The sequence below is a fragment of the Euprymna scolopes genome, chromosome 6 (genome assembly GCF_053919585.1).
Source record: "Euprymna scolopes isolate OS-2025 chromosome 6, ASM5391958v1, whole genome shotgun sequence".
Lineage (NCBI taxonomy): Eukaryota > Metazoa > Mollusca > Cephalopoda > Sepiida > Sepiolidae > Euprymna > Euprymna scolopes.
This window is the reverse complement of record NC_136487.1, coordinates 152,215,976-152,240,975: the sequence shown is the minus strand read 5'-3', so window position 1 is coordinate 152,240,975 and position 25,000 is coordinate 152,215,976. Positions and strand designations below refer to the sequence as shown.

Genomic DNA, 25,000 nt, shown 5'->3' with positions numbered 1-25,000 from the left:
ATAGATAGATAGATAGATAGATAGATAGAAGAAGACGAATATAGAAGAAGATAAATAGATAGAATAGAAGAAGATAGAAGATAGAAAGAAGATAGATAGATAGATAGATAGATAGATAGATAGATAGATAGATAGATAGAGGAATAGAAGATAGAGGAATAGAAGATCGATAGATAGATGGATAGAAGATAGACAGAAGATAGAATAGATAGAAGAAGAAGATAGATAGAAGAAGAAGATAGATAGAAGAAGATAGATAGAAGAAGATAGAAGAAGATAGATAGATAGAAGAAGATAGATAGATAGAAGAAGATAGATAGATAGAAGAAGATAGATAGATAGAAGAAGATAGATAGAAGAAGATAGATAGAAGAAGAAGATAGATAGAAGAAGAAGATAGATAGAAAAAGAAGATAGATAGATAGAAGAAGATAGATAGAAGAAGATAGATAGATAGAAGAAGATAGATAGAAGATAGATAGATAGATAGATAGAAGATACATAGATAGATGAAAGAAAGAAGCTAGATAGAAGATAGATAGAAGAAAAGATAGATAAAAGAAAGAAACGAAAATAGATAGAAGATAGACGAGAAGAAGATAGAAGATCGATAGATAGATAGGAAGAAGATAGAATAGAAGATAGATAGAAGAAGAAGATAGATAGAAGAGGAAGATAGATAGAAGAGGAAGATAGAAGAGAGGAAGATAGAAGAGAGGAAGATAGATAGAAGAGAGGAAGATAGATAGAAGAGAGGAAGATAGATAGAAGAGAGGAAGATAGATAGAAGAGAGGAAGATAGAAGAGAGGAAGATAGAAGAAGAAGATAGATAGAAGAGGAAGATAGATAGAAGAGAGGAAGATAGATAGAAGAAGATAGATAGAAGAGGAAGATAGATAGAAGAGGAAGATAGATAGAAGAGGAAGATAGATAGAAGAGGAAGATAGAAGAGAGGAAGATAGAAGAGAGGAAGATAGATAGAAGAGAGGAAGATAGATAGAAGAGAGGAAGATAGAAGAGAGGAAGATAGAAGAGGAAGATAGATAGAAGAGGAAGATAGATAGAAGAGGAAGATAGAAGAGGAAGATAGAAGAGAGGAAGATAGAAGAGGAAGATAGATAGAAGAGGAAGATAGATAGAAGAGGAAGATAGATAGAAGAGAGGAAGATAGAAGAAGAAGATAGATAGAAGAGAGGAAGATAGATAGAAGAGAGGAAGATAGAAGAGAGGAAGATAGAAGAGGAAGATAGAAGAGGAAGATAGATAGAAGAGGAAGATAGATAGAAGAGAGGAAGATAGATAGAAGAGAGGAAGATAGATAGAAGAGAGGAAGATAGATAGAAGAGAGGAAGATAGAAGAGAGGAAGATAGATAGAAGAGAGGAAGATAGAAGAAGAAGAAGATAGATAGAAGAGAAAGATAGATAGAAGAGGAAGATAGATAGAAGAGGAAGATAGATAGAAGAGGAAGATAGATAGAAGAGGAAGATAGAAGAGAGGAAGATAGAAGAGAAGAAGATAGATAGAAGAGAGGAAGATAGAAGAGAAGAAGATAGAAGAGGAAGATAGATAGAAGAGGAAGATAGATAGAAGAGGAAGATAGATAGAAGAGGAAGATAGAAGAGGAAGATAGAAGAGAGGAAGATAGAAGAGGAAGATAGAAGAGAGGAAGATAGAAGAGGAAGATAGATAGAAGAGGAAGATAGATAGAAGAGGAAGATAGATAGAAGAGGAAGATAGAAGAGAGGAAGATAGAAGAGAAGAAGATAGATAGAAGAGAGGAAGATAGAAGAGGAAGATAGATAGAAGAGGAAGATAGATAGAAGAGGAAGATAGATAGAAGAGGAAGATAGAAGAGGAAGATAGATAGAAGAGGAAGATAGATAGAAGAGGAAGATAGATAGAAGAGGAAGATAGATAGAAGAGGAAGATAGAAGAGAGGAAGATAGATAGAAGAGAGGAAGATAGAAGAGAGGAAGATAGATAGAAGAGAGGAAGATAGAAGAAGAAGATAGATAGAAGAGGAAGATAGATAGAAGAGGAAGATAGATAGAAGAGAGGAAGATAGATAGAAGAGGAAGATAGATAGAAGAGGAAGATAGATAGAAGAGGAAGATAGATAGAAGAGGAAGATAGATAGAAGAGGAAGATAGATAGAAGAGAGGAAGATAGATAGAAGAGAGGAAGATAGATAGAAGAGAGGAAGATAGATAGAAGAGAGGAAGATAGATAGAAGAGAGGAAGATAGATAGAAGAGAGGAAGATAGATAGAAGAGAGGAAGATAGAAGAAGAAGATAGATAGAAGAGGAAGATAGATAGAAGAGGAAGATAGATAGAAGAGGAAGATAGATAGAAGAGGAAGATAGATAGAAGAAGAAGATAGATAGAAGAGGAAGATAGATAGAAGAGGAAGATAGATAGAAGAGGAAGATAGATAGAAGAGGAAGATAGATAGAAGAGAGGAAGATAGATAGAAGAGGAAGATAGATAGAAGAGGAAGATAGATAGAAGAGGAAGATAGATAGAAGAGAGGAAGATAGATAGAAGAGAGGAAGAAAGATAGAAGAGAGGAAGATAGATAGAAGAGAGGAAGATAGAAGAGGAAGATAGATAGAAGAGGAAGATAGATAGAAGAGGAAGATAGATAGAAGAGGAAGATAGATAGAAGAGAGGAAGATAGAAGAAGAAGATAGATAGAAGAGGAAGATAGATAGAAGAGGAAGATAGATAGAAGAGGAAGATAGATAGAAGAGGAAGATAGAAGAGGAAGATATTGAAGAGGGAGATATTGAAGAGGAAGATAGATAGAAGAGGAAGATAGATAGAAGAGGAAGATAGATAGAAGAGAGGAAGATAGATAGAAGAGGAAGATAGATAGAAGAGGAAGATAGATAGAAGAGGAAGATAGATAGAAGAGAGGAAGATAGATAGAAGAGAGGAAGATAGATAGAAGAGGAAGATAGATAGAAGAGAGGAAGATATATAGAAGAGAGGAAGATAGAAGAGGAAAATAGATAGAAGAGGAAGATAGATAGAAGAGGAAGATAGATAGAAGAGGAAGATAGAAGAGAGGAAGATAGATAGAAGAGAGGAAGATAGATAGAAGAGAGGAAGATAGAAGAGGAAGATAGATAGAAGAGGAAGATAGATAGAAGAGGAAGATAGATAGAAGAGGAAGATAGATAGAAGAGGAAGATAGAAGAGAGGAAGATAGATAGAAGAGAGGAAGATAGATAGAAGAGAGGAAGATAGAAGAGGAAGATAGATAGAAGAGGAAGATAGATAGAAGAGAGGAAGATAGATAGAAGAGGAAGATAGATAGAAGAGGAAGATAGATAGAAAAGGAAGATAGATAGAAGAGGAAGATAGATAGAAGAGGAAGATAGATAGAAGAGGGAGATATTGAAGAGGAAGATAGATAGAAGAGAGGAAGATAGATAGAAGAGAGGAAGATAGATAGAAGAGAGGAAGATAGATAGAAGAGAGGAAGATAGATAGAAGAGGAAGATAGATAGAAGAGAGGAAGATAGATAGAAGAGGAAGATAGATAGAAGAGGAAGATAGATAGAAAGGGAGGATAGATAGAAGAGGAAGATAGATAGAAGAGAGGAAGATAGATAGAAGAGAGGAAGATAGATAGAAGAGAGGAAGATAGATAGAAGAGAGGAAGATAGAAGAGAGGAAGATAGATAGAAGAGAGGAAGATAGAAGAAGAAGATAGATAGAAGAAAAAGATAGATAGAAGAGGAAGATAGATAGAAGAGGAAGATAGATAGAAGAGGAAGATAGATAGAAGAGGAAGATAGATAGAAGAGGAAGATAGAAGAGAGGAAGATAGAAGAGAAGAAGATAGATAGAAGAGAGGAAGATAGAAGAGGAAGATAGAAGAGGAAGATAGATAGAAGAGGAAGATAGATAGAAGAGGAAGATAGATAGAAGAGGAAGATAGAAGAGGAAGATAGAAGAGAGGAAGATAGAAGAGGAAGATAGAAGAGAGGAAGATAGAAGAGGAAGATAGATAGAAGAGGAAGATAGATAGAAGAGGAAGATAGATAGAAGAGGAAGATAGAAGAGAGGAAGATAGAAGAGAAGAAGATAGATAGAAGAGAGGAAGATAGAAGAGGAAGATAGATAGAAGAGGAAGATAGATAGAAGAGGAAGATAGATAGAAGAGGAAGATAGATAGAAGAGGAAGATAGAAGAGGAAGATAGATAGAAGAGGAAGATAGATAGAAGAGGAAGATAGATAGAAGAGGAAGATAGAAGAGAGGAAGATAGATAGAAGAGAGGAAGATAGATAGAAGAGAGGAAGATAGAAGAGAGGAAGATAGATAGAAGAGAGGAAGATAGAAGAAGAAGATAGATAGAAGAGGAAGATAGATAGAAGAGGAAGATAGATAGAAGAGAGGAAGATAGATAGAAGAGGAAGATAGATAGAAGAGGAAGATAGATAGAAGAGGAAGATAGATAGAAGAGGAAGATAGATAGAAGAGAGGAAGATAGATAGAAGAGAGGAAGATAGATAGAAGAGAGGAAGATAGATAGAAGAGGAAGATAGATAGAAGAGGAAGATAGATAGAAGAGGAAGATAGATAGAAGAGGAAGATAGATAGAAGAGGAAGATATTGAAGAGGGAGATATTGAAGAGGAAGATAGATAGAAGAGAGGAAGATAGATAGAAGAGAGGAAGATAGATAGAAGAGAGGAAGATAGATAGAAGAGGAAGATAGATAGAAGAGAGGAAGATAGATAGAAGAGAGGAAGATAGATAGAAGAGGAAGATAGATAGAAGAGGAAGATAGATAGAAAGGGAGGATAGATAGAAGAGGAAGATAGATAGAAGAGAGGAAGATAGATAGAAGAGAGGAAGATAGATAGAAGAGGAAGATAGATAGAAGAGGAAGATAGATAGAAGAGGAAGATAGATAGAAGAGGAAGATAGATAGAAGAGAGGAAGATAGATAGAAGAGAGGAAGATAGATAGAAGAGGAAGATAGATAGAAGAGAGGAAGATATATAGAAGAGAGGAAGATAGAAGAGGAAAATAGATAGAAGAGGAAGATAGATAGAAGAGGAAGATAGATAGAAGAGGAAGATAGAAGAGAGGAAGATAGATAGAAGAGAGGAAGATAGATAGAAGAGAGGAAGATAGATAGAAGAGGAAGATAGATAGAAGAGGAAGATAGATAGAAGAGGAAGATAGAAGAGAGGAAGATAGATAGAAGAGAGGAAGATAGATAGAAGAGAGGAAGATAGAAGAGGAAGATAGATAGAAGAGGAAGATAGATAGAAGAGAGGAAGATAGATAGAAGAGGAAGATAGATAGAAGAGGAAGATAGATAGAAGAGGAAGATAGATAGAAGAGGAAGATAGATAGAAGAGGAAGATATTGAAGAGGGAGATATTGAAGAGGAAGATAGATAGAAGAGGAAGATAGATAGAAGAGAGGAAGATAGATAGAAGAGAGGAAGATAGATAGAAGAGGAAGATAGATAGAAGAGAGGAAGATAGATAGAAGAGGAAGATAGATAGAAGAGGAAGATAGATAGAAGAGGAAGATAGATAGAAGAGGAAGATAGATAGAAGAGAGGAAGATAGATAGAAGAGAGGAAGATAGATAGAAGAGAGGAAGATAGATAGAAGAGGAAGATAGATAGAAGAGGAAGATAGATAGAAGAGGAAGATAGAAGAGAGGAAGATAGAAGAGGAAGATAGAAGAGGAAGATAGATAGAAGAGGAAGATAGATAGAAGAGGAAGATAGATAGAAGAGGAAGATAGAAGAGAGGAAGATAGATAGAAGAGAGGAAGATAGATAGAAGAGAGGAAGATAGAAGAGAGGAAGATAGATAGAAGAGAGGAAGATAGAAGAAGAAGATAGATAGAAGAGGAAGATAGATAGAAGAGGAAGATAGATAGAAGAGGAAGATAGATAGAAGAGGAAGATAGAAGAGGAAGATATTGAAGAGGAAGATATTGAAGAGGAAGATAGATAGAAGAGGAAGATAGATAGAAGAGGAAGATAGATAGAAGAGGAAGATAGATAGAAGAGAGGAAGATAGATAGAAGAGGAAGATAGATAGAAGAGGAAGATAGATAGAAGAGGAAGATAGATAGAAGAGGAAGATAGATAGAAGAGGAAGATAGATAGAAGAGAGGAAGATAGATAGAAGAGAGGAAGATAGATAGAAGAGGAAGATATATAGAAGAGGAAGATAGATAGAAGAGGAAGATAGATAGAAGAGGAAGATAGAAGAGAGGAAGATAGATAGAAGAGAGGAAGATAGATAGAAGAGAGGAAGATAGATAGAAGAGAGGAAGATAGATAGAAGAGAGGAAGATAGATAGAAGAGGAAGATAGATAGAAGAGAGGAAGATATATAGAAGAGAGGAAGATAGAAGAGGAAAATAGATAGAAGAGGAAGATAGATAGAAGAGGAAGATAGAAGAGAGGAAGATAGATAGAAGAGAGGAAGATAGATAGAAGAGAGGAAGATAGAAGAGGAAGATAGATAGAAGAGGAAGATAGATAGAAGAGGAAGATAGATAGAAGAGGAAGATAGATAGATAGATAGATAGATAGATATAGATAGATAGATAGATAGATAGATAGAAGAGAAGAAGAGATTAAAGTGACCTAGTATATGTGTGTGCGAGAAGTCTTTACTTTCGGAATATTTGGTCTACAAAATTGAAATTTGATTTAAAGAGTATTTAAGTATGTGGTGCACTTTCGATTTGATTTTTAGCCTGTAAAAATAGTTGCTAACGGGTCAAAATGGAAAAAAATAACAGTTAACCTTGGAGGGAGTAAATTGACTAACTTCTGAGCATGCGTACATACATTATTAGCTTAAAGTCGCTTAACTTTTAGCTTTTTTATACTTCCGGTTGTAGCTCAGACAATAATTACAGTAGCTAAAACGTCAAATAATGACTAAGGCTGGAGCGCTGACTGTTTTGGTTTCATGATGATGGCACTAAAGTTATTTTTTTTAACTTTTGAAATTCTTACTATATAAATATATATGTATTGGGTCCTAAACAAATAATAAATAATTAGAGAATTTGCTCTATAATATTAAATATGACATCTGCATGAATTAAAAAAAAATAATATTAAATGAAAGATGAGGAATAAAAATTATATATAACTTTATTATGTCATCAGCACAATAAGGAAAAGTTAAGGAGAAATTTGAGAAAAAAATCTCTTTAGGCCATGGCATTTCGAGGCTAAATGCTTCTCATCAGAAGAGAAGATCCAGAATTATACAAAATGCATCTATAGAAAAATAATTGTCTCAATGACATTTAGAAATGAAATGAGAATGAAGGAATAGGATAAAATGGTGAATAGTAAGTAAAAGTAGGTCTAGCATATAAGGGTGAATTGAGAGAGTAGTATATATGTCATATTTAAAAAATATATATAGACCACTATGAAACAATTGGGAACATTAAACAGCTAATAATAAAAGAAGAAAGGAAAAAATAGGGAATATATAGAAGCTAGCGGCCTGCTAGTATATTATTTGTACAAACATTATTGGCTACATGTATGCATACACGTTTCTGCTACAATTCTTTTAGAGAAGCAGCCCCTCTGTCCCACTAACCATAACTCCTCAACGCCTTTTCTCTCCTTTCTTTCTTTTAGTATGATTTTCCATTAATTTTCAAATAACACAGATTTTGTATAAAAGAATTAATATTTAAAACAAAATTATGTATGCACATATGTAGCCAATAATGTTTCTATAAACATGCTAGGAATATCAGAAAGGAATTTAGTAAAGTTAAGACACAAATATTTAAAAGGCAACTGACATACGAGTAAGGTATCTCCATCTCTACTATTATAGAAAAGTCACTGTGTGTGTGTGTGTGTGTTCCTCATAGGTTCCGAAACGGCTGAGCCTATCTTTTGCAAATTTCACACAAAAGTATTTCATATTTCTGGCAGTGTTCTTAGATATGTTTTGTACAGAAATTCATCCTATAAATATCAAAAATCGAAAAAAAATCTTATAAATAGTCTTTCTTTCTTAGATAAAATAAAAAGGTTTTTATAGAGGAAAATTTTACGTTAGACAGGCCAAGGGAAATAATTATATTTATCATAAATAATTATAATTTATTATTTCCCTTGGTTGGTGTAACGTAAAATATTCCCCTGTAAAAAGTCTTTTTTCTCTATAAGAGAAGAAAAACTATTTTTAAGATCGTCAAGCCGAAGATCTACCGCAGATGTGCTAATGGTTATATCGCACAGGATTAGTGAATCTCTTGACAAAGGCTTCCTTTCTAGGGCAATTGCTCTTGACATATCAAAGTCCTTCGACAAGGTAGGGCATAAGGACCTACTTCACAAGATTTCCAGGTACGGTATAACTGGAAATATTTTCTCAATCATTAAATCATTTCTCTCCGATAGGCTCATAAGAGTAGTGGTAGATGGACAAAAATCAGAGGCCTGCAGTATTAATGCTGGAGTCCCTCAAGGGTCAATCCTGGGCCCAACTCTCTTCCTGATCTACATCAATGATCTCCCTAAACACATACTTAAATCATTCGTTGACATCTATGCTGATGACACGATCATCTACGGCAACACATCAAAGGCTGTAAACGACAAAGTTCTCTCTGATTCTCTCTCCTCTGATCGCGAGCGCGTGGTTCAGTGGGGAAAGATGTGGCTGGTTACCTTTACTGCATCTAAAACCAAACTCCTATCTTTACATCATCAACGCTCTGGTCCCCATCTGGCATCAATTAAAATGGATGGCTCTCGTCTAGGAGAAGCCCCATGTTTTGACAAGCTTCTGGGTTTGTCCTTTACTCCTGATCTGAAATGGAACACGTACATCAAGTCTGTTGCCAAGGTCGCTGGAAAGATGGTGGGATCCTTCTACCGCTCCAGAAGATATCTCACTACTGATGCAATTCTCTATCTATATAAAAGCCAAGTACGTCCAAGGATGGAATACTGTTGCCATATCTGGGCAGGAGCTGCTAAAAACAGCCTATCTTGCCTTGACAGAGTACAAAATAGACTTCGTGGCTTAGTGGGGGATGCCCTTTTCTCTACCCTGCAACCTCTCTCCCACAGAAGAGACGTTGCGAGCCTATCCTTGTTTTATCGTTATTTCCATGGCAGGTGCTCGTCTGAACTCCAATCTCTGGTCCCCCCTTGCCAATCTTTCACGAAAAACACCTGTCTAGCTGAATCCACTGTGAAAAATTTTCCCCACTCTTTATCTGTGCCTAAATCAAAACATAGATTCCATGAACAAAGCTTCTTTCTTAGAACTGCACGCCTGTGGAACTGTTCCGTGTGCCCGCTTCCCACCTGACTACAACCTGGATTTCTTCAAGTCCAACGTTAACAAATTCCTAATGAACCGCCCCTTAAGTAAGCACTTCATTAAATCTCCACACTAACGTACTGTACTTGCAATAACCCTTATCCCAGATCGTGTCATGTCAAAGAAACGTATATACTTGGATTCATATGTTCAATATGGATTTGACTTCGTTGTTGAGAATGGTGTAGAGAAACCATCAGTGTCTCATGTGAATCAGGTTTTTCAAGTTTAGTAGCAATAAAAACAAAAGTCAGAAACCGCCTGAAAGTCAATGATGACATGAGACTAGCCTAGTCAGAAACAGTTCCTCACATAAACAAAATGATTGACTCAATGAATCAACTGTTTTCTCACTGATAATACTTCCGGTGTTTTTGTTCATAATTTTTTGTAATAAAAATTAACTTCATAATTTTATATTTAGAAAAAGGTTTGATTTTCTTTATTTTTGTCATACGAATGTATAATACTCTTTTTATAATGAAAAAAAAAAACTAATGTCCTAAACAATAAAAAGGTTCTTTTTGACTTTCTTGTTTTTGTGTCACTTTATGATGGTTATGAATTTTTTGCATGGGAGTAAGGTTTAAATGAATAAATACATAAAGCCAAAGGATCAATGATGGATGAAAAGTTAGGAAGGGCTACTTTAGACGTTTTCTGGAATTAAAATTATGCAATGGATTTTGATCAAAATTGGAATAAGGGTTCTAGAAATAAGGTTTAGTAGCTCTATTTCTTGATTTTAGGGGAAATTAAAATGGTGCAAAACTGTCCTAGTAATATATATTTCGGAATCTAACGAGCAAAGCCCTCTTCTCCACACTAATTCCTCTTTTTACGACAACTGTCAACGATTTCCCTCATTATCTGTGTCTAGAGCTAAACCTAAATGCGATGAGCAATTTCTTCCCGAGAAGAGCGTGGCTGTAGAACACAATACCGTGGAGATGCTTCCCAGCTGAATATTACATGGCTGTTTGCAAGTCTATTATAAATAAAGTCCAGTTGAGTCGTCGTCTTAAATAAATACTACAAAAACTCCACAATTTCTGACCATCACTGTGTTGTCTCACCAGCCACCATTATCTTCAAGTAATATTCAGGCCTTAATAATATATATGCGCGTGCGTGTGTGTGTGTGTGAGAGAGAGAGAGAGAGAGAGAGATAGACAGATCAGACACATTAATTAAAAGGCGAATGAATTATAGAACTGCAATATTTAAAAACAATGATAAAAATAAAGAATACGACGTGCTGAGCATTTTTGTACTATTATTTCTCTAATTCATTATTATTATTATTTCAGAATGTTTTCTAATAGTTTATTAAAATTCGCTCAAGGATATACGTCATACTACTAATCAGGGTTATCGATGAAAAATATGAACAGACGAATATTAAGGGTAGCAACTTCGTATAATTTATTTGCATCTTTATACACACGCACATATATATATATATATACACACACACATACATACGCATATATATACGCATATACATACGCATATATATATATATACGCATATATATATACATACGCATATATATATATACATACGCATATCTATATATATACATACGCATATATATATGCATACATACGCATATATATATACATACGCATATATATATATATATACATACGCATATATATATATATATACATACGCATATATATATATATACATACGCATATATATATATATATACATACGCATATATATATATATACATACGCATATATATATATATACATACGCATATATATATATATACATACGCATATATATATATATACGCATATATATATACATACGCATATATATATATATATACATACATACGCATATATATATATACATACATACGCATATATATATACATACGCATATATATATATATATACATACGCATATATATATATACATACGCATATATATATATATATACATACGCATATATATATATATACATACGCATATATATATATATATACATACGCATATATATATATATATATATACATACGCATATATATATATATATATATATACGTACGCATATATATATACATACGCATATATATATATATACATACGCATATATATATATATACATACGCATATATATATATATACATACGCATATATATATATATATACATACGCATATATATATATATACATACGCATATATATATATACATACGCATATATATATATATATACATACGCATATATATATATATACATACGCATATATATATACATACGCATATATATATATACATACGCATATATATATATACATACGCATATATATATATACGCATATATATATACGCATATATATATACGCATATATATATACGCATATATATATATATACGCATATATATATATATACATACGCATATATATATACATACGCATATATATATATACATACGCATATATATATATACATACGCATATATATATATATACATACGCATATATATATATATACATACGCATATATATATATATATATACATACGCATATATATATATATATACATACGCATATATATATATATACATACGCATATATATATATATACATACGCATATATATATATACATACGCATATATATATATATATATACATACGCATATATATATATATACATACGCATATATATATATACATACGCATATATATATATACGCATATATATATACGCATATATATATACGCATATATATATATACGCATATATATATATATACATACGCATATATATATATACATACGCATATATATATATACATACGCATATATATATATACATACGCATATATATATATACATACGCATATATATATATACATACGCATATATATATATACATACGCATATATATACATATATATACATACGCATATATATACATATATATACATACGCATATATATACATATATATACATACGCATATATATACATATATATACATACGCATATATATACACTTACGCATATATATAAACATACGCATATATATAAACATATATACGCACATATATACGCATATATATATATACATACGCATATATATATACATATATTTATACATACATACACTCGCATATATATATATGCATACACACCCATATATATACACACATATAAATATACACACGCACATACACATATATAGACACACATACACACGCACATATGTACACACACATACACACGCACATATATACACACACATACACACGCACATATATACACACACATACACACGCATATATATATACACACACATACACACGCATATATATATACACACACATACACACGCATATATATATACACACACATACACACGCATATATATATACACACACATACACACGCATATATATCACATTGCAATATTATTTTCATTATATATATGTATATGAGGTTGACTGTGGCCTACGGGTTTAGGTCCTCACTAGCGGAGCCTGAGCCAAAGGTGGCTCCGTTGCGAGGTTCAAATTCTCTGACCAGCGGCACTCGGCAGTCTTCATTTCCTGCAATAATGATTACAAAAGCATGAAACAATGTCTGTAGGCATAAATGATAAAAAAAAATATTATTTATAATTTATATGTGTGTGTGTGTGTGTGTGTGCAAACTATTATTTTTTTTATATTGCTATTTACTTCCTCTAAAAATAAAATCCTAATTTTTTTGAAACTCCATGCAATAAGGAAACAAATCTTAATATATTCTTTGTTTGAAATAGAATCTAATATAGAATTTTTATACTATTTATATATATTACTTTACGTGCATGAAAGCATACCTATGAATGTTTCTGGCTCTTAGCCGTCGTCAGGTATGCTGTTATGTACGTAAAATAATATTTAATAATAAAAAATAAATACGTTCCATAAAAAAGGACGATATATATATATGTTTACAAAAAGTTCTTGCTTATAGCTCTTAAAAACCACTAAGGTAGCGGGAAAAAAATAAAATAAAAATAACAGGGTTTTGAAGTTGTTAATATCGCTAAAAAAACGCAAACAAATCTTTATATATATATATATATATATATATATATATATATATATATATATATATATATATATATATATATATATATATATGTATATATATAACTACTTCATTTGCTCACATAAATTATTGTACGAAAGTATAAATTTATGCGTAAACTTTAAATATTTACTTCAACAGTGCTCAATACGTAGGTAGAGCTAGTTAGTAAGTTATAAAATATATATGGCGATTAAGCTACACAAAATATTCCGCGTTTAATCCACTCTAGGATTCTTCAGGCTTATGCAATATTCTGTGTAGCTTAATCGCCATATATATTTTATAACTTACTAGCGTAATGGTTAGAAGCCTTGACTGCCGTACAGACGGTTGGGTTTCAATCCTGGAGTGAGGTAGTTGCCTGTCTAGCCGCACTGATGAGCTGTGAAACAGCGAAACAGTACTGTATGTGGATGACATTATATATATATATATATATATATATATATATATATATATGCGCACACACGTTCAGAACGGTATAATATATTTATATACCTGAGAAAGCGAACAAAGATAAAATCCGACAGAATACTTAGACAAATAGCATGGAAAAAGGACAATATATACACATTTTTTTTTATTGTTTATTTATAAATGCTCTGAAATTAGCTATTGAGCTTAAACACTCAAGGTTTGACTTCAAGTAAATATATACATTGTCGACATGCTCAACATTACAGATTATTTGGTACATTCCCAAAGAGCGGTAATGGCGTGAAACTGCAGTTCAATCTAAAGACCATTATTTATTGTCTCTTTCTGAAAGGGGTTCTGTGTTTAATTTTTGTTCTCTTAATTGAGTTCGATTCCAAAAGGTTAACTTTGCTATTAATGTTATTCACACAAACGCGTACACACTCCCCCCTCTCTCTCTCTCTCTCTATATATATATATATATATATATATATATATATATATATATATATATATACTCTCAAAGCACATTTGATTAAATACGATAGAGTTTTCTTTCTTCTTTATTTTTCTGTTGTTTTTCTCGATCTGCCGAACATTTTTTCTCGTTCAGTTGGTAAGTTGTGTATTAAAATGCTCGACAGATCGAGAAAATCAACAGAAACATAAAGAAAACTCTAATCAAACGTGCCTTAATAACGACTTGCTGCCAATATATAAGGTTAGTGAAAAAGAATTCCAGCAGACTGCTCGATTATTAAGAAGAATTCAAATAAGAGCATAATGTTTATTTTTATATATACGTTACGGAAGATCAGAACAACATCGGTATCGTCGGTTTCAAATCCAAAGGAATCTATATATGGTCGTGTACGTCGTACTGACTCTTCAGACTGTTTACATCTGTCTCCACAAATATTTCCGACATAGACGACCAGATATAGATCTGCTTTATTTGGATTTGAAACCAGCAGTACTGATATTCTGATCTTCTGTAACGCACGCGCGTGTGTGTATGTTTATATACATATAGTAAGTTATGAAAATATATATAGTAATTAAGCTAAACAGCACGTTTCATCCTCGTAGGGACTCGTCAGACTAATACCTGAATGTATGTAATGATATATAATGAAATATGTATGCAGATATGTTTGATTAAACTACAGTGACAATTCATGGCTGTTCCTATTTTATCCATCCTTTCATCAAAAGAATCAAACTGTTGTTTAATCAAACATTCATCAAAGAAAAAAAATGAAAAAAAAGAAATGCTCTCCATATGTGTGTGTGTGTGTGTGTGTGTGTGTGTGTGTGTGTGTGTGTGTGTGTGTGTGTGTGTGTGTGTGTGTGTGTGTGTGACTGAACAGATGGATTATAACAATACAATTGCGACATAAACAGGTGTGCGTTTGTGTGTGTGTGCGTGTGTGTGTGTCTACAGAAAGAACTAGAGACATTAACGGACTGATGTCGGTTGAGATGGATAATTAGATGCTACAAGATGTTTGTCTGAAAATCGAACGACCAACGGAGTGGGTACGCGAAAGTAAATCATAATAAAAGGAATCTCCGTAAGACAGACAACAGATGCGTTCCAGCTCTGGAGGTGGGGAGAAGGGAGGGGGAGACATGCGTGAATAACCTGACTCTCAGCACAGTTCCACACTCCCTCCAAGACCGCCTCCCCAACTCCGGGCAGCTTCAAATCGTCTGTTTCGGCCGTATGTGTGTGAGTGGTGGTGTGTGTGTATTAATGACGACGATGATAAATATCTTACCTGCAGTGCACTTTAACGTGACAACAAGTGCACTGGGACGGGGCCCGCATCGAAGGTGATCCCTGCATGCGAATCGCGGCCGACAATTCCCCGGGCTCAGCGTCCTCGACTTCATCTGTGTCCAGGTTGAGCATTATTGTTTAGGTTTGTATTTCACAGAGGCCGTTTTTGTCGCCCCCCACAAGCGAAGCATGGGGCAGATGATACGGGCAGGCGCGCACAGGCTGCAGTGAGCACAAAAGAGGAGGAGGAGGAAAAAGGGGGAAGATGCTGTGCGAGAAACACAGGAGGTTGTGAGGGAGGGGTGATTTGCTTGCAGTGGTTGTTTGTAGTAGTCGTAGTAGTGGCAGCAGCTCGATTGGTGGTCGTGCTAACGGAGGACTAAACGAGAGGAAAGAAAAAGAACCGATGTAGATTGATATAAGAAGGAGGTTGAGGTAGAAAAAAAGGACAGTGTTCGTTGGCCTAACTGAGGTCCAGTTAGTTGCAGTATTTAGTAGGACTAAAACAGAGAGACGAAACGCACTAATTCGGTTTAAAATGACGATGCGACTACTATGTTTTCAGTCAAGATGGACACAAACAGACAGCACTCCCATCTTATTTTTCTTCAATTCTAACAGATTTTTAAAAAATCTATCATAAAAAACCGACTTCAACATGAACATACATCCATCCATACATACAGTGTGTGTGTGTGTGTGTGTGTGTGTGTGTGTGTGTGTGTGTGTGTGTGTGTGTGTGTGTTAAACTAGCTGCAGTTACCCGGCGTTGTCTTACCCGGGTTTAGGTATATTGCCGTAACGAGTGCTTGGATAAAAAAAAGGAAAAAAGGTGCCTGTGTAGATGTGTGATCTTTTACGCCAACGCACTTCAGGTGAAAACATTACATACTTACGTCTCATGTCGAAATTAGTATAAATTCCAACAATTACGAAAAACGATTCAATAAATAATAATAATAATAATAATAAGTAAAAATAGAATTTATCGAATTCTCGGGTTTTATCGTATGTTTTAATGTGGAAAGGTTGTGCGACCAATTCAGTATGACAAACTGACTTATCTCCCTTGACTTAAATTGAACGTTTCGACATTTTTAAACACATTTTTGAAGAACGTATTTTGTGTATGATTTATTTTTATTTTGTTAAAAAATATCATCTATCAAATCTTCTACGGGATCATTTTTCGTAATTTTTATAACTGATACTAATTTCGACATAACACACGTAACTTCGTATTAATGTTTTCACTTGAAATGCGTTGATTTAAAAGATCACTCATGCAAACAAGAAATAAACATTGAATATATATCATGATTACTATTCTATTAAATAGCATTTTTCTTTTTTAGATTGGTTTAAGCTTTCCATTATTAATTCTAATATTTAATCTGTTTAAATAAAACTACCAGACAATGTTTCGTGTGAGTGTCTACATGTTTCTCGTTATACGTAACTTTGATAAATACACATTTTTTTTAATTCATTTTTACTATTATTTGAATATGTATTGACAACAAAAATAATCCTTTGGGGCTTATCTTTACGATTACTTTTTCATTTCACTTCCGGTTACCCCTCCTCATGTTAAGAATTATTATTATTATTATTATTATTATTATTATTATTATTATTATTATAAATAATAACGCTATTATTATTTTTTTAAATAGCCTTCTTAACATTGGGAGATGGGGGAGGGTCTATACCTATTCTGTACTTTCACCTAACAATTTCATAAAGAAAAGATACATTAAAAAGGAAGGAGCAACGGAAGTGAATTGGAAGCAATAATCGTGATGATAACGTTTGTTTTAATTGTAAGCATAACATGACTATATTTTTAATAATGTTTGCTTTAAACCCGGCAATATATTGGCTGGACAACGCTGATTGAATGCAGCTGATATTGAAATTTAATAATAAAAATAAATAAATAAATAAATAAATAAAACAACGAGCATGTACTGTTACATACAAACGAGAAACACTAGATACTTTCGCGACAGGAATAATAAAACGTTTCATGAAGTCACGATCAAAAATAATGCAGCATATATATATATATACACACACACACTAACATGCATTGCCTGGTCATAAGATATGCTTAAATATGATATTTGTCAAAACTGAAGAAATCTCTGTGTGTGTGTGTGTGTGTGTGTGTGTGTGTGTGTGTGTGTGTGTGTGTGTGTGTGTGTGTGTGTGTGTGTGTGTGTGCGCGCGCGCTCAGTTTTACGTGATCAGAAGTCTGGGTGCTTTTTTTTTTTTTTTTTTTTTTTACACGGTGATCACCACTTATCAAGGCCCGGAAGCCACTCAGGGTTAAGGGTTATTGCAAGTACATTACGTTAGTGTGGAGATTTGATGAAGTGTTTACTTAAGGGGGCGGTTCACGGTTCATTAGGAATTTGCTTGTGTAGATTGGTGATCTTTTACACCAACGCACTTCAGGTGAAAACATTACTACACACTTACGTGTCATGTCGGAATTAGTAGAAATCCAAAAAATATGAAAAGAAAATGCAGTGGAAAATGTGTTCGATGTATTTTGTGAGAAATTTAATTCTCACCAACCAATTTACTCCCTGCCAGAAGCAAAAGAAAACCACAAATTACAAAAGACATACCATCAACTCAAAATTTATTCAATAACAATAGTAAAGTCATTGGTCATGGTACAGTCCAATTGCAAAACGGTTGCCCAGTTTTGCCTCCATATCATAGAGCCGGTAGTGTAAACTCCTATTGTTTGAGTGGTAATCTCTTTTCCTCGAAAGGGTCCATGTATATTCATGGTGTTCTCGGCGGAAGTGTTGGCGCCTATAATTAGGCATAATGCGAGTTGCTTGGGACTTTAACTGAATTGAGATAAGTTCCAATATTTGGTAAATATAAACATGAAGACATGTTCAAGGATATCATCCTGTACTTAGATATTTTCAGCAATATAAAGGTGTCTCTGCTTGTAGGGATGTAATCCTTTCTTCACCAACAGTGTGGTGATATAACATGAACAAATTGACGTAGCTCCATTCTCCTCTGGAGTCCTTTCCTTGCCGAGTTCTGTACATGGACTGAAAAATAAAAGCATGATACAAAAAAGGGCGCCAAGCAATTCACTTGACTCATTCAAAATTAACCAATCACAGACCGGCTACTAGAACTGCGTAGGCGGATTAAACAAGAAAGATGGTGGTTGTAATGAAATTTCTCACAATTTAAAAAAAAAAAAAATCATCAACAATTATGTTCTGACATTTTGTGTTTTGAAAAAAAAAAAAATAAAATCAAGTCTGCTTGTCATACAGAATTGGTCGCACAACTGTTCCACATTAAAAACATACGATAAAACTCGATACATTCTATTTTTACTTTTGATAAAATAATGTGCGAATCATGCAAAGGCGAAAAACAAAAAAAAAAGTGATAACACAGCTCGGCGAGGGATTCTTATCCTGGACCCCCAAAATCAATAGAGATTAGGCCATTCCTGTAATGATCCGGTCCCTGTTGATTTGGAGGTGGGAGTTTGCATATGTGCAGTTCTAGGAGGTCTACCTACCCAGGCTTTGCCGTCTCTCTTTGAGAAAAGGGTTAGTTTATTGCTAATCGCCTGAGGCACCATAACCGGGGAATGCCAACAGGGCTGCCTGGGATGCTAACTTCTCAATCCCACTTTCCGACCCTGGTGTCTAATTTCTTGCAGTGAGAGAGAATTAAACAGCCTATACATATAAATTGTTCATACATACTGTAACGTTCCTATTTACTTGCCTCTCCACGAGGGCAGAGTTAGATACAAGGTAGGTTTTTAAATGCAGGGAAAAATCCCAACTCCTCAAAAAGGAGCACTTTCTGAATTGGAACATTAAAAATGCCTCAGTCTAGTAGGACTTTTCCTTCATTGACCGAGAACAGCATACACTATGCAATATAGAACAGATACTACACTTTATTCCTAGCCAAAAGGCCAAGAAAAATTGTTCCTATTAATGTGTCTAACCATGAGGGCAGGGTTAGACAGAAGGTCGTTTTTAGTGAGAGTAAAATCCAATGCCCCAAAAAGGGGGAACACTGTATTGGAACAAAATTAACAATTGCCCCTCCCCGCCCATAAGGATCTTTCATACACTGATCGAGGACAAAAAAGATGAAGTGTCAGTAATTATTGTCTGATTTACTTCTAAATTCAGAATACTTTATATATATATCACACACACACACACACTGATACGTTTGACTTCAAACAAGCAAAAATAGTTAAATTTATTTTAAAGAAACCGCGACGGAGACTCCTTGCCTTATCGCAAATTCAAGCACAAACAACGTGAAGGTTTCTATAATGTATTGCTATTAATAAGTAAACTTCTATTAAAAGAATATAATTAAATTTTAGACATAGCTTAACTCTTTCACACCATAGCAAACGCTTCCTACAATAATTAATACATATAATCAATCCATAAATTACATCACAAAAATACACTCATTTCATTTCAGTTACACATCCATATTTAAATTATAACGAACATATTCGTTGCAAAAAGAATATGAATTGCATCATATATCTATAAATATATTAACGGCTATATAAATATATTTACGGCTATATAATGTTATAAAAAAATTTTTTTTCATTTTAACCTCTTTCACAACGATATGCGCCCCCCCCCTTTTTGAATTTCCAATGACTTTTTCCGTTTCTGAAATGGAACAGGGGCATACATTTCATTATATCAAAAATATATTTTCAAATATTTGTATTGGTGTTTTTTTTTTTTTCTTAATTTCATTCATCCAGAGAAAGTCTCAAAATAAATACGAAACGTTGATGAACACATAACTTGGTTTATTCCTTTTTTTTTTTTATTTCTCTACTAGCATGGGTGCCCGGCGTTGCCCGGGTGTTTTGAGGTGTATGCTGAGCAAAAAAAAAAAAAAAGGTCAATTTTTTTAACTTTGGCCCCTATTATGACCCCTTAAAATTTATTGTTTAGGGCTCAAATAAAGTTATTAAGTTAGATCCATGTCCAAGGAATCTATATCTAAAATTTCAAGTGTTTAGACCCAAAATTGTAGGAGGAGTTTGGTAGAGTTCTCAAAGGTCAAATCGTTGAACTTTGACCTCTTAATCGCCAAATTTCTGTCCGAAAACCAATCACACCGATTTTCCCAAATCTCAGTACCCTGCATATCAAATTTCGAATCTGTAGGCTTAAAATTGACAGAGTTATTGCATAGGGAAATGTACACAGACACACACACACACGTTCACTTATATTTCGTCGTAATACTATTTCCCTTATTCTCATCGCATTATATATATATATATATATATATATATATATATATATATATATATATAGACACTCCCGTCGATTTCGATGTATGAGCTCCGCCCCGACGACTAAGTTGCTCAGAAATCCACACAGATAATTTATTTAGAGTGCTGAAAGCTTTGTGCAGAACCAACTACATTTTTTTCTTTGGACAATTGCTAATCTCTATCTGTACAATGGCTGCCACAAAACAGAGCAGAAATCAGACCCCAGGTTTTACAAAATATTTTTTTCCTTCTCCTAGATGCATGTCATAAACACTTAGAATGCATCTCTCCCAGTGAATTAAATGGGCCTCCATGTACTAACCTGAAAATTTTCTATTTCGTGGTACATACAGCGCCTTGTCTCCCCAAGTAGTCATTCATATGGTACTGGACAGAGCCATCGTTACTCAATTTCGGTGATCTGGTGAGAACCGATATGTCAACGTGATTATGAGATACTATATATATATATATATATATAATATATATATAACGTTATAAGAATATATATGGCAATTAAGCTACACAGAATAATCTGCGTTTCATCCACGCTAGGACATAAGCCTGATGAATCCTAGCGTGGATGAAACGCGGAATATTCTGTGTAGCTTAATTGCCGTATATATTTTTATAACTTACTACCTAGCTCTACTTTTGTATTGAGCACTGTTAAAGTAAATACTTATACGCATAAAATAATACTTTCGTATATTAATTGATGTGATTAAATGAAGTAGTCATATATATATATATATATATTATAATATTTTTATTTATATAGACAAATATTACATAGTTGCTACACTGAACACGCTAATGTTTCGGAACGATTTGTTTATTAAAAAAAGAAAAAGCTCTTCGTCAAGCAACAGAAATAAAGCTTATCCTCTATCATAGCTTGTCTATAAAAATAAAAATATTATACTCTGCTCTTTTTATTGAGCACTCTTAATAACCTCGTTTTAATTCATGGGTTTTATCTCCTGAATAACTTTAACTTGGTGTGTGTGTGTGTGTGTGTGTAGCAAAACTGGTAAATAGTAAAAACTTGAAAAAGGTGCTCAATACTATTGCAGAGCAAATATATATATTTTTTTATTTTATTACCGTTTTATCTGTTTAGTTACACAGCTGTTCGCTACCGAATCGTATCAACGATCCAGTAACTTCGTCAGACTTGAACAGTTCAAGTCTGACGGATTTACTGGATCGTTGATATGATTCGGTAACGGAAACATGTGTAACTAAACAGATAAAACGGTAATAATAATAATAAAATAATAATAATAATAATATATATATATATATATATATATACACACATACACATATACACGTATATAAACATGGCTTTTACGTATCAACACGAACCGCTTTTAACAAGTGCGTTGTACGTAAGCTATATACATAATATATACATAGATTATTATAATTGAATCTGCCATGAATTTATTTAGATAGACCCTATTTCACATAAGGTGTCTTAACTTGTTAATTCAAAATAGATTATACATACATTAAATAAATAATGCTCGTACGTTTCGCCATAAACACAATTTCAAAATCACATGTATATAATAGTATTTCATATGAATTACCAATAACATTATAATAACAATTACAACTGCACGCACGCATATACTATTTAAATACACATTCTATTCTTCATCGCAATCTAAATCTCTACTATTATATAAAAAGAAACTTAGTCTGTGCGCCTATATTTGTGAGTTTGTTCCCTATAAGCTCGAAAACGGTTGAGCCGATTTTTATGAAAACTAACATGAAGATATTTTATGTGCCTGGCAGTGTTCTTAGAAAGGTTTTGTATCGGAATGACTTCGATAAATATCGATAATCGAAATAATCCGATGAAAGAAGGAACAGGCGATTTTGAGCCAAGTTAACACCTTACACAGCTTAACATCATAAACGCATTTGACAAGTTTTTATTACCACACAAGTCGAAAAGGCTTGACATAGAAAACCTATATTAGGTTCTTTGATATGACAGGTGCGCGTTCGAAATGAATGTTTCTCTTTAGAGCACAACTGAAACATTTGCATTTTAAACTTTAATTCAAGCCATTATATATGTATATACATAATAATTTCATAAAATCGACAGTAGGTTCTTTACAGTGCAATGTAGACTACAATATATTGTGAATTAAGTCACTGTGAGAGGCATGTGAGCTTTCTCCTAGTGCACTTCAGTGGGTCCCCAACATGAACAAGGAATCAATTGATTTGATTGAAAAATGATCGATTTCACCAATTTCAATGACAATAAAAAATATGGGAGTGTGAAACATTCAATCCTGGGCAACGTCAGATCACCCTGCTAGTATAAAAATACATTCAAGTGTATTTGACTACTCGCTAGTTTCATATATATAATAATGTATATTTATAAAATTATTTGATCCGATATCACGTGCGTGTGTGTGTGCGTGTGTGTGTGTGTGTGTGTTAGCGTGATTTGTATGTAATAACTTCTTTGTATAATGTACATAAAATACAAAGCTCTTGCATATGTAAGAATAAGTAAGTTAACCATTAGACCAGCTTGACACGATTTTTAAAAAGTGTTTTCAACCTTGCTTATTCTTAACATAAAGAAGCTATCATGCATATTCGTGAAACATTTGACAAACAGATAAAAATCTGACGACTCCAAAGTACCAATTTTTGTAATTTTGACCCTTTGGCTGCCCTTTTTTCCGGATGAAAATGGACTAAAAAGTTTTCCACATGTCTGAATGCCCTAATATACCAAATTTCAAGTCTACAGATCCAAAATTCGTTGAGTATATAGGTTGAGAAGTGTCCCCACACACACATTCTCACTTTTGCAGATATATAGATAAGACGAGTGTGAATTCTTGAAAGCACACTAATACAATGATTACAAAAGATTAACTTACAAGAAAAATAGTATTCCAATGAAAGATACGAGCTTATTATTTTTTCAAATAGTTTTAAATGTTTAAACATTTCCAAGACATATATAAGAGCCAGGTATGTTCAAGGATGGAGTACTGTTGCCACATCTGAGCAGGAGCCATTAGAAATACCTTAACCTGCCTTGACAGAGTTCAAAATAGACTTCATAGCCTCGTAGGGAATGTCCTTTTCTCTTCTCTGCAACCTCTTTCTCACAGAAGAGACGTTGCGAGCCTGTCTCTGTTTTATCATTATTCTCATGGCAAGTGCTTGTCTGAGCTCCAATCTATGGTCCCCCCTCACCAAACTTTCACGAGAAATTCATCTAGCTGAAAACACTATCAATAATTTCCCCCACACTTTATCTGTGCCTAAACCTAAACGTAGATTCCATGAACAAAGTTTCTTTCTTAGAACTGCACACCTGTGGAACTCTCTTCTTTTTGCCTGCTTTCCAGCTGACTACAATATGGTCATCTTCAAGTCCAATGCGAACAAGTTCTTGATGAGCCGTTCCCCTTAAGTAATCCAATTTACCAAATTTCCACTACTAACAATTATTACGATATTTGTCCCATTTACCACTGTACGCTTATTTAACCTTTATCAAGGCCCGGAGGCCACTCGAGGATAAGTGGTGACTCCTTTGTAAAAAAAAAAAAATTAAACAGCTTAGATTATCTATGTATATTTTTGGATCCTCTAGAAACGTGTACAATTTTTGTTTTATTTTTAATTCATATAATGGTATATTTTTTCGGTACTTGCACAGTTTAATCAAGACATTAAAAAATGAAAATATCGAAAAAAGGTTATATTGTACGTATCTGTTTTGGACTGAAGATCTCCGGAAAAAAAATTTCATTTAATTTGATCGAGTATTTTTTTTTTTTTTTTTTTTTTTTTTTTTTTTTTTACAGCAGAAAAACGCGTTTTTATGAGAGTGTTGAAGTCAGCTGGAAATTTTTAACATGCCACGGGGAGATAACTCTATGTAAAGCGCCGACACTCCCTCCCCACCTTTATTACTAGCTTTTCTTCCTAAAA

The 25,000-nt window shown here is 33.6% G+C and overlaps 1 protein-coding gene across 20 annotated transcripts in view; it reads right to left on the bottom strand.

Moving 5' to 3' along the window:
• LOC145278055 (AMP deaminase 2-like) overlaps positions 1-25,000 on the bottom strand; it is a 420,622-nt gene that overhangs the window by 244,391 nt on the left and 151,231 nt on the right. For 3 of the 20 annotated variants that reach the window (XM_080130301.1, XM_080130302.1, XM_080130303.1), the window contains exon 1: positions 15,671-17,021. The exons of the other annotated variants lie outside the window; for them this stretch is intronic. In XM_080130301.1, coding sequence (XP_079986427.1) covers positions 15,671-15,804 — 134 coding nt within the window. In that variant the 5' untranslated portion in view covers positions 15,805-17,021. Of the gene's footprint in view, positions 1-15,670; positions 17,022-25,000 lie in introns of those variants that run through there. 20 annotated transcript variants of the gene reach the window in all.